At 39.8% G+C, this 15,518-nt stretch overlaps 2 protein-coding genes across 2 annotated transcripts in view; both read right to left on the bottom strand.

Moving 5' to 3' along the window:
- Positions 1 to 608: 608 nt before the first annotated feature.
- The window catches only part of LOC147308987 (gastrotropin-like), a 32,492-nt gene continuing 17,582 nt past the window's right edge, over positions 609 to 15,518 (bottom strand). The window contains exons 2-5 of the mRNA XM_086272128.1: positions 1,837 to 1,952; positions 1,553 to 1,728; positions 1,359 to 1,448; positions 609 to 742 (exon numbers count right to left, since the gene is read on the bottom strand). Of these exons, the coding sequence (XP_086128254.1) occupies positions 692 to 742; positions 1,359 to 1,448; positions 1,553 to 1,728; positions 1,837 to 1,903 (384 nt within the window). The 5' untranslated portion in view covers positions 1,904 to 1,952 and the 3' untranslated portion in view covers positions 609 to 691. The remainder of the gene's footprint in view (positions 743 to 1,358; positions 1,449 to 1,552; positions 1,729 to 1,836; positions 1,953 to 15,518) is intronic.
- On the bottom strand, positions 3,515 to 14,644 carry LOC147308988 (uncharacterized). The gene is made up of 12 exons (XM_086272078.1): positions 12,856 to 14,644; positions 12,131 to 12,209; positions 11,781 to 11,825; positions 10,324 to 10,368; positions 9,451 to 9,528; positions 8,551 to 8,595; positions 7,711 to 7,755; positions 6,871 to 6,915; positions 6,031 to 6,075; positions 4,966 to 5,095; positions 4,672 to 4,766; positions 3,515 to 4,469 (listed from the first exon to the last, which is right to left on the bottom strand). Exons 1-12 carry the CDS (start codon positions 12,978 to 12,980, stop codon positions 4,458 to 4,460), a joined length of 789 nt encoding a protein of 262 aa, XP_086128204.1. The 5' UTR covers positions 12,981 to 14,644; the 3' UTR covers positions 3,515 to 4,457.

Genomic DNA, 15,518 nt, shown 5'->3' with positions numbered 1-15,518 from the left:
ATCACCATGTGTATTGATAAAGTCAGCCCAGGCCATGTGTGCAGAAGATAGATGAGTGTTTACTGCACCCTGGCTTTGAGCCACCACTGGTTGCAATATAAACATTGCAGCTGAGAGGCATGGCACTTAGTCAGACTTCAGTTTTTCTTTGTCTGAGATAAAAGTTTAAATTATCCCCTTCCTCCAGTTTCTAAGAGAAATGACAGCAAGTAGGTATTTTTCTTAGAAACACTTATATGAGAGCAATTTCAATGCAAGCACTTGCAATTTACAGAAACATCTACTACCTGTAGCTGAGAAAAGTTCAGATCTTTTTTAGTGTTTTTGTCAGTCAGCTGTCAAACTGTCACTGTTCTGCTTAAACTCCCATCTCTGTCAATCTGGCAAATGCTCTTTTCTTATAGAAAACTAACAAACTAATAGATGTGTTTAAAGGTCACGCCGCTGCTATCCCCTGCAAAGTCTGAAGCCACAGTTGTGTCTTTATCGTACCCTGATTCTTTGTCATCAACTCTTGTAGTTTGAAAAAAAAAAGCATGAGTTTAAACTTATATAATCTAGAAGTCACATCGTATCCCCAGAGTAGAAAACATAGACAGAAACACAGGTTCAAGTTGGCACGATCACCATAGTTTATTAATTAACACAAATATTGTTCCGAGGTCTCCATTGTAACTGTTAAAGATGAGAGTTAGATCTTCTTGCTGATTCTCTTCAGCACTACAGAGCCGGCTTTGGAGGTCTGCAGAAAGACAGGAAATGACTTCAATCAGCTTTTGCAGTGCTTCTTTACATCTGGTTTTATGCTGTAAAAATTTTTTTTTGAAGTGTCAGACAAATGAAAAAATACCACTGTAACAGTAACTTTATACTTGTCCGCTTCTGACCAACCCTGACACCTGAAAACTGCAGACTTTAGCAAATTAAGTAATTATAAATTAAGCAATTGTGTCAGTCAGCTGAAACAGTCTTCATTTTGAATTTTCCACTGTGTTTGGCTTCCTTTTAACTGGATACATTTTTGCTGTTTTTCTCAAAATGAAAGTGTGAAGTGTTGAAAATTTCTGAAAAGCAGACTATAAAATGGAAACCAAAAAGAGATAACCTGCAAAGAGAGAAGTGTCTCGTATAAATTCTCAGGATTAAAAGGTTAAATATGGGAATGAATTGGTTGTTAAAGTGCATTCAGTAGCAATACTCTGTGTTTCAGAGAGTTTTTTTCTTATTAGCTGTTCCTGGTCTCCAGCTGCAGAAGTATAACTTTGATGACTCTAATGATCCCTGCGGGGAGTTGAGTGTAATAACTGCTGTCACTGCCCAACGTTCGCACCTCTAAAAGCCTAAGTGAGTGTGTTTACCTCGATGAGTTTGCCACCACTGATCTCAGAGGTGTGGTGGTAGTTGGGGAAGGTCACACTTAGCTTGCCTCCTTCCATTTGTACTGTAGCCTGTAAACAAAATTGTGATATAACCAGTTAGGAGAGTAGCATTCATAGCTTTATGCTTCTGCTAGCTATAGCTAAAGTGAAGCTTTGGATCATTTCCTCCCAACCTTGAATTTCTTTCCTCCAATGGTCTCCATGTCGGCCTCCTTTCCGATAGTGAACTTGTTGGTGACCTTGGCATTGGCAGGATATAAGAGGGTCCAGGTGAAATCTTTGCCATCCTGGGTGACCTCTGTGATCAACTTGTAGTCACGGCCCCTCTCGATGACATCATCTGGAATGCCTATAGTGGGACGGGAAGAGGATGCAAGGTCAAAAAAGGCCAAAGATGTGCAGAAAACAATGGAGTTCAGAAGCAGAGGAAGTGGAAAATTTGAGCCTGCGTTCTCACCTAGCACCTTGCAGAAGGCGTCGTATCCCTCCTGGGTCTCGGTTTCCCATCTTCCAGCGAATGCCATTTTGGTAATGTTGAGGGTAGAGGAGTGAGATCAGAGATGCTGAGGCAAGCTGAGGAAAGAGCAAGGTACTGAGACCAAGAATATTCCCCGTTTATATACTTTAGATCTCTTGCCACCTCCTTCATTTGCATGTGATGACACAAGAGAGCAATTACAACTGAATAGGATGAGTTCAACAGGCTACGAGGGAGAGGCCAATAAAAAGCATAAACAGGTGTTCATGGAGTTCACAGGCAGGGAGTAAAACGCTGACTGCTCTCTGGGTGAGCTGCAAGCTCACCTCTAGGTCAGTGAACTCACCTGCAATGGCTTTACGGACATACCCTCCACTTTTACTGCTGCTGATTCGAAAAGTAAATAAAAAGACAATAAAGGCTCCATTTCAAGATACGATCCATCTTTTTCAGAGTACACTGTTATGTCCAAAATGGAAACTGTCTGGGGTGTAATCAGGTCATCATTTACCTATAAAAAGGCTATAATCATTGTCTGGCACCGGGAAGGCTCGAGATGATCTAATGCCATTGGAGCCATTTCACTATTTTAAAGGTGTCATTTTTACAGAGTCATCGCATTAGTATAAAGTCTGAAGACATTAAGACAGAATTTTACACACAATCAATTATAACATCTTGCATGTAAATTCAAATGCTTTATACTGTAATCCTTTCATCTAGCAGATGAGCTCCTTTACCAAATGTAAAATGTATCAGCACATTTCCTCAGTTCCTTTCTTTGTAATTCAGACCCAAACCCAGGGCTACCAAAGTACAGACAAAACACGCAATAAACACAGTTAATGATGTAGTTATTAACCTGTTCTTGTGAATAAAACCTAGTCACCAAGTATAGCATCTTGACTTAAAGGTAAGATTTGAATCATCTTGTGTTAATAAGGAAGCTGTACAGTATGGAAGCTAATTTCCATGTAGTTATCAAATACTTTTGTGTAAATAAGTGCATTTAATTTGTTTTTATTTTTTTGATGAATTATTGATAAATATGTGATGCATCTTTGCTTTTTTGGATAAGAAAAACAAAAAGAAAAACATATTTAGTCATAAAAATGTCATCTCGTTGTCAGTGTAGGATGTGACTTAATCTCATTATAGGAGATATGTTGATTTATTAGTGGAATATTACTCCATATAGATGACTGAAAGGCTTCTGACAGATGTGTGACAGCAAAACAGATGAAAGCAGTAAACCAGTGACAAAAAACACTTCCTGAATCTTTCTTAAAGAAAAAAAAGTACATAGCCACAGTGCTAACACAATTACAGTAAAGTGTTGCTTATGCTGTTGGTGGCTGAAAATTGTCCATTATGGTGACTATATGACTGAAGCACACTGGGCTTTCAGTTCTGACAAACTGAATAGGTAAAAGCTTTTGACGCTGCACTTTGATCTCACACAATGCAGCCATTTCCACAGATCGCTGATAGCGTTTTTTAAACCATGAAAAGTCAACTTGGCCTTGGAGCTCTTTATAGATACATAAAACATCATATTGGCCAACATCCTATAAAAGACACCCACTATCTCTTTCTTTTATTTCACTGTCACTCTCTGCCCTTTCTCACACACACACACACACACACACACACACACACACACACACACACACATACGTGTTTTCGTGATATATCAGTACGTATGACAAAAATGTGACAAATGGGAACGTGCCTTTCCGAAGGTCCTAGAGGCATGGGGATCTCAAAAAATTTGACCCATGCTTCCAGGAACACACCCATCTGTTGAGATTTTGGCTAGGGCTAAATTTTGGTCAAACCTGAATTTAATGCTACTTGTGAGGACACTGTCAGGTTTATGTGACTTATGAGTACCATAAGGTCACACACAGATATTTCATGTTTAGGTGAATTGTGAAGCCCATGGAAACACATAATTTTCAAGTATACATGACTTATAAGGACCAGGTAACGGTAGGTTCTGCATTTTTAGCTTGGCTCCTTTTGAGATTACAATATAATAGACATGGATGCACAATAGTAATGCTCATCAGTTGGGTAACTTCTGACAGAAATATCAGACATTTATGTGTTAATAAAACAGTAAATCTGAGCTGTGTAAAGACTTTTTAAAAAAAAAAAGACATGGGTCAAATGTGGTCAGTCTACTTTTTAAGTCTTGATATTGTAATGCATTAATTCATTTTGTAGTGAATGTTCATGTGAATAAAAACGTGGAACATTATCTGCCTTTTTTATCATTTAATTGCAAAAAGCACCCAGCATAAACCACAGATTTATGAGTAAGAACAATGCAATACAGAAAACTGCAATACTGACATAACTGTGGAAGTAACAAAGTATCTCTCTTGCTTGTTTCTTTTTTTCTTGCATCTTTCTTTTAATGCTATGATCCTGTTGTGGCTGTAGTACCTTATGACAACCCAGTCTCTGCCTTTCAGAGCTGCCGGCTCTGCTTGGAGGCAGCAGTCACATTCCTTTTTACCTGGTACTTTGCAGCTTTTTATGAAGTGAAACATGCCGCTCAGCAACCTTCACTTCATCATTTGTCCACTTGCTTCTCACCGTCCCAGCTGTCATAAATGGAAACAAAAGAAAATATCTTAATGTGAATGCAAGAAAAGATAGAAAATATTCTAGTTTATAATGTGAATACAAAATGTTCTTAAACCTTGCTTTCTACTGGAGCACTTTAAAGGAGCAATAAGCACAATTCATCATACTTAGGTTGAAGGAATTAAAAATGACTATGTGAAGAACTAGAGGTGTAATTACATCTGGAGTACAGCATGAAGTCACAATCCCTCTCTCTGTGTTGATCTCCAGCCATAGACTTTGGTTTGGTTCACAGGCAGTGCAAAACAGCACACCTAGCAGTGAAAAGATATTGCTTATTGCTCCTTTAAGGATGCTTGGAATGAACCATTTGAAGTGCTGTGTTCTGCTGGGAATCAAATAAGATGAAATGATTTATGATAAAAGCTCTGAATAGTGTCATGTCTGAAAACAAACTTGTTCTTTGATCACAAGTATATTAACCTAAAACATTTTGTATTTTGGTGCCTTTACCCCTTCTTGGTGAAGTGTTGCTAATGTTTTTGTTGTCCAGGGTGATTGAGGCAGAGGTGCCCTTCATGTTGTCCAGGGCAGCTGAGTAAAGCGTGTGGCTTGGAACCCCCGGAATACTTGGTCCTTGAGCCTTTGAAAAGTAACAGTGAAATATGAGAATCAATGCATGCAATAGGTCTGTTTGCTTTTTTCTCTGCATTGTAGGCAAAGTCAGCGTTGGGCAGTGTGTAATTCTACATTAAGGGGCTAAGGGGCGATCGTGGCTCAAGAGTTTTAATCAGAAGGTTGCCGGTTCGAGCCCCAGCTCCGACAGTCTCGGTCGTTGTGTCCTTGGGAAAGACACTTCACCTGTTGCCTACTGGTGGTGGTCAGAGGGCCCGGTGGCGCCAGTGTCCGGCAGCCTCGCCTCTGTCAGTGCGCCCCAGGGTGGCTGTGGCTACAATGTAGCTGCCATCACCAGTGTGTGAATGTCTGTGTGAATGGGTGGATGACTGGATGTGTAAAGCGCTTTGGGGTCCTTAGGGACTAGTAAAGCGCTATATAAATATAGGATATTTACCATTTGATATGAATATTTTACATGTGAACATAATCTACTAATAATACTCATCACAGTGTGATTGTTTGAAATCGGATAGAGTGTTATTATCTTCATGACAAACATCCCTGCTGTTCAGTTTCAATGTAACACAAACTAGAGTTGTTGGTTCTACCAATTGAGAAAGGCTAAAAACAAAAAAACAAATTCATGTCCTTCACAGCTTAAAACAATCTGAGGACAATGTAACACAGAAATATCAAATTTAGTAGGAATAAAGATCAAGCTGATGCTTTAAAGGGAAAGTTAGGACTAACAAATGATATGCCAATTTCTTTCTCCTAAGATGTTCACAAACAAGTAATGCTAATGTTGAATATGGGAAACTTTCAATCAAACTGATTATTTTAATATAATCAAAGGGCACTTAATTTATGCACTAGGCCCAACTGACACATATACTTGATGCCAAATACAAAAAAATAATGTGTAACCTGTTGGAAGAATGAAGTGGGTGTGTCACTCACCAATTGGTCTGAAGGAGGTTGAGACAGGACCTCGGCACTTGGTGTCTGCAACAAAAGACAACAATATAACGTCAGAAACATTCTCTAGTATAAATCCCGACTATTTAATTAACTACAGATCATATTTGTATCAGTGAATATTATTACAGAAGGATCTGACTTCCTTATACCAGATTCTATAGAAACTTAACACTGTACGGTTCTGCTACCCAACGATATGAGGACAGTGTAACACACACTAGAGTTGTTGGTCCTACCACATGAGGAAGGCAACTGAAACACACTCCTGTCCTTCACAGCTTAAAACAATATGAGGACAGTGTAACACACACACTACAATCACTGGTCCTACCATATGAGGACTTCTACTTAAACACACTCCTGTCCTTCACAGCTTAAAACAATATGAGGACATGACGACTGAACACATGTAGAGTTCACATTCCTGACCTCTAACTTCTCCTGCTGTTGTCAATAAAAGCTCTAAACCCAACACTGATGTACAGCCATCTATTTCCCCAGAAATTAAATCATGTAAACTGATCAGCGGGAGCTTATTTTGACAAAAACATGTGTAAAACGACAAAAATATCAAATTTTGTCAGAATAAAGATCAAGCTGATGCTTTAAGGGAAAGTTTGGACTAACAAATGGTATAGACAATTACTTTATCCTAATGCTAATGTTGGTTTTGGTTAACTTCGACTAAAACTGATTGTTTTAGTACAATTAAAGTGCATTTCATTTATGCACTAGGCCCAACTGACACATATACTTGATGCCAAATACAAAAAAATTATGTGTAACCTGTTGGAAGAATGAAGTGGGTGTGTCACTCACCAATTGGTCTGAAGGAGGTTGAGACAGGACATCGGCACTTGGTGTCTGCAACAAAAGACAACAATATAACGTCAGAAACATTCTCTAGTATAAATCCCGACTATTTAATTAACTACAGATCATATTTGTATCAGTGAATATTATTACAGAAGGATCTGACTTCCTTATACCAGATTCTATAGAAACTTAACACTGTACGGTTCTGCTACCCAACGATATGAGGACATTGTAACACACACTAGAGTTGTTGGTCCTACCACATGAGGAAGGCAACTGAAACACACTCCTGTCCTTCACAGCTTAAAACAATATGAGGACAGTGTAACACACACACTACAATCACTGGTCCTACCATATGAGGACTTCTACTTAAACACACTCCTGTCCTTCACAGCTTAAAACAATATGAGGACATGACGACTGAACACATGTAGAGTTCACATTCCTGACTTCTAACTTCTCCTGCTGTTGTCAATAAAAGCTCTAAACCCAACACTGATGTACAGCCATCTATTTCCCCAGAAATTAAATCATGTAAACTGATCAGCGGGAGCTTATTTTGACAAAAACATGTGTAAAACGACAAAAATATCAAATTTTGTCAGAATAAAGATCAAGCTGATGCTTTAAGGGAAAGTTTGGACTAACAAATGGTATAGACAATTACTTTATCCTAATGCTAATGTTGGTTTTGGTTAACTTCGACTAAAACTGATTGTTTTAGTACAATTAAAGTGCATTTCATTTATGCACTAGGCCCAACTGACACATATACTTGATGCCAAATACAAAAAAATAATGTGTAACCTGTTGGAAGAATGAAGTGGGTGTGTCACTCACCAATTGGTCTGAAGGAGGTTGAGGTAGGACCTCGGCACCTGGTGTCTGCAACAAAAGACAACAATATAACGTCAGAAACATTCTCTAGTATAAATCCCGACTATTTAATTAACTACAGATCATATTTGTATCAGTGAATATTATTACAGAAGGATCTGACTTCCTTATACCAGATTCTATAGAAACTTAACACTGTACGGTTCTGCTACCCAACGATATGAGGACAGTGTAACACACACTAGAGTTGTTGGTCTTACCACATGAGGAAGGCAACTGAAACACACTCCTGTCCTTCACAGCTTAAAACAATATGAGGACAGTGTAACACACACACTACAATCACTGGTCCTACCATATGAGGACTTCTACTTAAACACACTCCTGTCCTTCACAGCTTAAAACAATATGAGGACATGACGACTGAACACATGTAGAGTTCACATTCCTGACCTCTAACTTCTCCTGCTGTTGTCAATAAAAGCTCTAAACCCAACACTGATGTACAGCCATCTATTTCCCCAGAAATTAAATCATGTAAACTGATCAGCGGGAGCTTATTTTGACAAAAACATGTGTAAAACGACAAAAATATCAAATTTTGTCAGAATAAAGATCAAGCTGATGCTTTAAGGGAAAGTTTGGACTAACAAATGGTATAGACAATTACTTTATCCTAATGCTAATGTTGGTTTTGGTTAACTTCGACTAAAACTGATTGTTTTAGTACAATTAAAGTGCATTTCATTTATGCACTAGGCCCAACTGACACATATACTTGATGCCAAATACAAAAAAATAATGTGTAACCTGTTGGAAGAATGAAGTGGGTGTGTCACTCACCAATTGGTCTGAAGGAGGTTGAGGCAGGACCTCGGCACCTGGTGTCTGCAACAAAAGACAACAATATAACGTCAGAAACATTCTCTAGTATAAATCCCGACTATTTAATTAACTACAGATCATATTTGTATCAGTGAATATTATTACAGAAGGATCTGACTTCCTTATACCAGATTCTATAGAAACTTAACACTGTACGGTTCTGCTACCCAACGATATGAGGACAGTGTAACACACACTAGAGTTGTTGGTCCTACCACATGAGGAAGGCAACTGAAACACACTCCTGTCCTTCACAGCTTAAAACAATATGAGGACAGTGTAACACACACTACAATCACTGGTCCTACCATATGAGGACTTCTACTTAAACACACTCCTGTCCTTCACAGCTTAAAACAATATGAGGACAGTGTAACACACACACTACAATCACTGGTCCTACCATATGAGGACTTCTACTTAAACACACTCCTGTCCTTCACAGCTTAAAACAATATGAGGACATGACGACTGAACACATGTAGAGTTCACATTCCTGACCTCTAACTTCTCCTGCTGTTGTCAATAAAAGCTCTAAACCCAACACTGATGTACAGCCATCTATTTCCCCAGAAATTAAATCATGTAAACTGATCAGCGGGAGCTTATTTTGACAAAAACATGTGTAAAACGACAAAAATATCAAATTTTGTCAGAATAAAGATCAAGCTGATGCTTTAAGGGAAAGTTTGGACTAACAAATGGTATAGACAATTACTTTATCCTAATGCTAATGTTGGTTTTGGTTAACTTCGACTAAAACTGATTGTTTTAGTACAATTAAAGTGCATTTCATTTATGCACTAGGCCCAACTGACACATATACTTGATGCCAAATACAAAAAAATAATGTGTAACCTGTTGGAAGAATGAAGTGGGTGTGTCACTCACCAATTGGTCTGAAGGAGGTTGAGGCAGGACCTCGGCACCTGGTGTCTGCAACAAAAGACAACAATATAACGTCAGAAACATTCTCTAGTATAAATCCCGACTATTTAATTAACTACAGATCATATTTGTATCAGTGAATATTATTACAGAAGGATCTGACTTCCTTATACCAGATTCTATAGAAACTTAACACTGTACGGTTCTGCTACCCAACGATATGAGGACAGTGTAACACACACTAGAGTTGTTGGTCCTACCACATGAGGAAGGCAACTGAAACACACTCCTGTCCTTCACAGCTTAAAACAATATGAGGACAGTGTAACACACACACTACAATCACTGGTCCTACCATATGAGGACTTCTACTTAAACACACTCCTGTCCTTCACAGCTTAAAACAATATGAGGACATGACGACTGAACACATGTAGAGTTCACATTCCTGACCTCTAACTTCTCCTGCTGTTGTCAATAAAAGCTCTAAACCCAACACTGATGTACAGCCATCTATTTCCCCAGAAATTAAATCATGTAAACTGATCAGCGGGAGCTTATTTTGACAAAAACATGTGTAAAACGACAAAAATATCAAATTTTGTCAGAATAAAGATCAAGCTGATGCTTTAAGGGAAAGTTTGGACTAACAAATGGTATAGACAATTACTTTATCCTAATGCTAATGTTGGTTTTGGTTAACTTCGACTAAAACTGATTGTTTTAGTACAATTAAAGTGCATTTCATTTATGCACTAGGCCCAACTGACACATATACTTGATGCCAAATACAAAAAAATAATGTGTAACCTGTTGGAAGAATGAAGTGGGTGTGTCACTCACCAACTGGTCTGAAGGAGGTTGAGGCAGGACCTCGGCACTTGGTGTCTGCAACAAAAGACAACAATATAACGTCAGAAACATTCTCTAGTATAAATCCCGACTATTTAACCCTCGTTTTACCCTAGCGAAAAAAGGGACCCGCTTGGGTAACTTTGGATTTTTGATTCTCAATATATCAGTCATTTTAAAGACTAGTTGCATGAAACTTGGCCAGGATGTGTGTTTTAGGATTATTTTTGAAATTCAATGATCCCCTCTATGGTGTGGTGTATAGTAAAGAAGATTCACATATGTACTACCTCCTTTTACCCTTGTATCCGTTTGGGCCCCATTGACTCCCATTATAATCACATATTTTCGATATACTGTAATCCTGACATGCGATAATGCCTTTCTCGTGAATACCTAATGGATCTAAGCCTCAGCCTTCAAAATAAAGGAAAAATAGGTTTTGGATCAAATGAGCACAATATTAGGTACAGCACCACCATAGACATTTTCAGTGCTTTTGAATGGAGGACATGGTTATCTTACTATGCAAAATACATGACAATAAAACAGCTGACCACCATAAAATAGTCTTGATGTAGTGGAACTGATATAAGAGAGTGGTGTGAATGTGATTGAGAATATATATATATACTGTGTGTGTCGGTCACAAACAAAACGGCCCGTAGAGCCGCCTCCTTGAAGTGAACAACGGGAGCCTGCTCCGTTTTTTTCTCCTTTCTCTGAACCTCTGTCAATGTTATTTTGCTTCACTTTGCACATGAGCCTTGTTTTTGCCCTCAGCAGAGAGGGGAGGGGTGCAAAAGCAGCCACGTGTTTGTTGAGCAGAGGGGGGAGGGGTGCAAAAGCAGCCACGTGTTTGCAGAGCAGAGGGGGAGGGGTGCAAAAACAGCCACGTGTTTGCAGAGCAGAGGGGGAGGGGTGCAAAAGCAGCCACGTGTTTGTTGAGCAGAGGGGGGAGGGGTGCAAAAGTAGCCACGTGTTTGCAGAGCAGAGGGGGAGGGGTGCAAAAACAGCCACGTGTTTGTTGAGCAGAGGGGGGAGGGGTGCAAAAGTAGCCACGTGTTTGCAGAGCAGAGGGGGAGGGGTGCAAAAACAGCCACCTGTTTGCTGAGCAGAGGGGGGGAGGGGCAGTCGTTACTCTCCCAGTGGCATCTCAACAGAGCCGGAGGGAGAGAGAGAGATCGTTTTGGATTCAAGTGCACACTTGAAGTCTGTGAGAATAGTTTGCAGCCTTGTCTTACTAGTCATTTCTGCACAGACGCCACTAAATGCACAGACTCACGCACACACAACACGAAGCGCACGGTCAATTTAGGGGAGCTTGGAAGCTGTGCTCATCGTGCAAACAGCGCGTTATTATCGTAACGGCTGCAAAAGTTAGGATATGTCCTGTCTGCAACATCCATCTTCACCTGTTGGAAGAATGAAGTGGGTGTGTCACTCACCAATTGGTCTGAAGGAGGTTGAGACAGGACCTCGGCACCTGGTGTCTGCAACAAAAGACAACAATATAACGTCAGAAACATTCTCTAGTATAAATCCCGACTATTTAATTAACTACAGATCATATTTGTATCAGTGAATATTATTACAGAAGGATCTGACTTCCTTATACCAGATTCTATAGAAACTTAACACTGTACGGTTCTGCTACCCAACGATATGAGGACAGTGTAACACACACTAGAGTTGTTGGTCCTACCACATGAGGAAGGCAACTGAAACACACTCCTGTCCTTCACAGCTTAAAACAATATGAGGACAGTGTAACACACACTACAATCACTGGTCCTACCATATGAGGACTTCTACTTTCCTGTTGGAGGTTGAGACACGACAGAGGGACAGCAGGGTAGTAGCTTGCACAAATGATTCTATTGACACAACAGGGAAGTGAGATTAATGAACTGAACGCAACAGACTCTTTCAAAATAAAACAGGAAACATGGCATGAAAATACAAACGTGGTAATATACAGCCCTAACATAAACTCCTTAAAACGATATTAATAACGTTAAGCCAAACTCAACTAACCCGCCATTAAACATAAGAAACTCAAAATCCTTAGAATAACATCAGAAACGCTGGGCCAGAGACCCAGACCGTGAGCAAATAACTATAATATTATTGATTTGTGCTGAATAAGAAAACATTAATATTATCATTTAAATCCCCCCAAGCATATCTTGTGTTGAAAAAAAAAAAGTGTGTTGCAGTTAGCTACACTGAGCTTAGACTGACTGTCTCTGCAGTTGAAAATGCAGAGCACATGCAAGGCCGCAGGTCCCTTTAACTCCGGTGGGAATTTAAAAACAGTTAAATTTAACTTCTAATATCTATTGTTAAAGATAAATCTTAAGTAATTTTTTAGCATTTATCATCATTCACCACTTTCAATTTGTTCAAATCGGTTGTGTATTGTTTTAATTCCGTTTAACTAACCTTAATTAGCTTGTTAAACATACAACTTTACCTCGCGGAGCTTTCGTCGACGCATGGATATCAAAGGTAAATACATACCTCAAGATAAATCTCTCCTGAGTGCTGAAGGTCCCGGATGTGCCGTTCACGCAGAGCTCCGGCGAGTTTGTATCTTGCCGTGACCAGCAGCTCTTTGGTTGACGCTTTCGAACAATCAGATGCATCTTTACTCACTTTTTGACCAATCAGAGACGTCGTTCTATGCTCCACTGACGAAATGCTGCATCCTCTCACCAGCCACGGTCTCTCCTCGTCCATTTAACAACAAAAACACAGCAACACGTGCTGGATTTGAGGTAGGAACACTTGAGAACTGTCACAATGTTTTGCAAACTGCTGTTACAGTTAATTTCGTTCCGTTAATTTGTTTGGTTCCTATTCTGAAGTAACACTTAATACACATGGGGTTAGCTTGCTGGTCTAGTTTAAGTTAGCATGGGCATGCTGTTCACTGATAGAGTAAGGCTAAAATTGTCCTGATATTGTCAGTGTGTTATCATAAACATGCAGCACCCCTAGACCCCCAAGTTAAAATACAGATAATAGATAAGCAATTTAAGAAAATAAGTATAATGTGTATAATAAATGATTTTACTGTCACTTTCCTGGGTCTGTTGACCCAGCGTTTTAAGTTTTAGTTTGTTTAGATGTCGATGTTTATTTATAAGTTCTTTAGGTTTGCTAAGTTCATTTGTTTATTAGATTACCCTTGTGATGTCTGTTTTATTGGGAAAGTCTTTGTCCTAAATGCAGTGAGTCTAGTTTTGTTTCCCCTTGTCCCAGCTGTTCCTCATCCCCTCATTATCTCTCTGTGTACTTGCAGTGGCTTGCAAAAGTATTCGTCCCTCTTTTCCACATTTTGTCACATTACTGCCACAAACACAAATTGTCATGGTCCTGGGTCGGTGACCCAGCGCTTTTAGTTTATTATTATGATGATGATGATGATGATGATTATTATTGTTTGAGTTCTATGTGTTATATTTGGTCTGCCTCTGAGTCTGTGTCTCTGTCTATGCTGTCACCCCGTCTGTTTGTGAATCTGTCTGTTTAGTTCTGTGTCTTGTTTGGTTCCCCGTGTCTGAGTTTCCTGTTTTATTGTGAAGGTCTCTGTCTGATGTGAGTGTGTTCAGTTTACGTTTCCCCTGTCCCGTCAGCTCTGATTCCTCCCAGCCGTGTTGCCCTCCTGTCTCTCATCCCCTGATTACTGGTGTGTGTATTTAAGCCCTGTGTGTTCTCCTGCCTGTTACTCGGTGTCCTGCTCGGCGGCTGCCGCGCATCCCTTTGTCGTATGCACCCAGGTCTGTTATTTTAGTTCTTCCCAGTTTAGGTGTCTTCAGTTATTTGTCATGCCCCACTGCTTGTTTGCCACTACACCTTGTAAATAAACTTCACTAGCATTTTCATCCACTGCTTGCATCTTGGGTCCTCCTTCCTCCACACCACACGGCTCGCCTTCCCAGCCGTGACACAAATCAATTTTAATGGAATCCAATTGCAGCAAAAGGTGGGTCTACAAAGTATTGACTCAGGGGGCTGAATAATTGCGCACACCCCACTTTTCAGTTATTTATTTGTAAAAAATGTTTGGAATCATGTATGATTTTTGTTCCACTTCTCACGTGTACACCACTTTGTATTGGTCTTTCACGTGGAATTCCAATAAAATTGATTCATGTTTGTGGCTGTAATGTGCCAAAATGTGGGAAAGTTAAAGGGGGCCGAATACTTTTGCAAGCCACTGTAAGTCCTGTCCTCATTTGTTCAGTGTCAGGTCATCTGTTGTTTTTGGTGCCACGTTTCCATGTTCCAGGTATCTTTGTATCCATGTCAGGTTTCATGGTTTGTTTGTTTTTTTTAATAAAAAATATTTTCCCCAGGTTAGGTTATTGTTTAGCTTCACCTCTGCCTTTTGTTTTGTAATCTTTTAATTTCAATTCAATTTTATTTATATAGCGCCAAATCACAACAACAATCGCCTGAAGGCGCTTTATATTGTACAGTAGATCGCACAATAATAGATACAGAGAAAAACCCAACAATCATAGGACCACCTATGAGCAAGCGCTTTGGCGACAGTGGGAAGGAAAAACTCCCTTTTAACAGGAAGAAACCTCCAGCAGAACCAGGCTCAGGGAGCGGCGGGCATCTGCTGTGACCAGTTGGGGTGAGAAAAGGAAGACAGGACAAAGACATGCTGTGGATTAATAACAAGTATGATTCAGTACAGAGAGGTCTATTAACACACAGTGAGTGAGAAAGGTGACTGGAAAGGAAAAAACTCAGTGCTTCATGGGAATCCCCCGGCTGCCTACGTCTATTGCAGCACAACTAAGGGAGGATCCAGGGTCACCTGATCCAGCCCTAACTATATGCTTTAGCAAAAAGGAAAGTTTGAAGCCTAATCTTAAAAGTAGAGATTAATAAACGGCTTGCTTTCTGTTAATATTCAAATTTTCTTTCACGTTCCTTTGTGTCAGCATTTTGGGTCCACTCCTCAAATTCATACATATGTCTAACCGTTTTTCCCCACTCGGCGACACACCCGTCGGGGGTCAAACTCTGGTAATTGGCAATTCTGTTCTCAGACATGTGAAGCTAGAGACACCGGAAACCATAGTCAATTGTCTTCCAGGGGCCAGAGCAGGCGACATTGAAGGAAATTTAAAACTGCTGGCTAAGGGTAAACGTAAATTCAGTAA

The sequence above is a fragment of the Aulonocara sp. 'chitande type north' Nkhata Bay genome, linkage group LG18, assembly GCF_057382095.1.
Source record: "Aulonocara sp. 'chitande type north' Nkhata Bay isolate Kocher_YH1m ecotype deep benthic linkage group LG18, A_spYH_male_GT1.1, whole genome shotgun sequence".
NCBI classification, from domain to species: Eukaryota; Metazoa; Chordata; class Actinopteri; order Cichliformes; family Cichlidae; genus Aulonocara; species Aulonocara sp. 'chitande type north' Nkhata Bay.
This window is presented reverse-complemented; position numbering and strand designations above follow the sequence as displayed.

Excerpts from the sequence above, each read along its gene's own strand:
- LOC147308988 (XM_086272078.1), bottom strand. The coding sequence starts at position 12,980 with ATGCATCTGATTGTTCGAAAGCGTCAACCAAAGAGCTGCTGGTCACGG. Across the intron at positions 11,826-12,130 it reads AAAGTAGAAGTCCTCATATG|ACACCAGGTGCCGAGGTCCT; the intron begins GTAGGACCAGTG and ends CTTTTGTTGCAG. Across the intron at positions 5,096-6,030 it reads AACCTCCTTCAGACCAATTG|GCTCAAGGACCAAGTATTCC; the intron begins GTGAGTGACACA and ends TACTTTTCAAAG.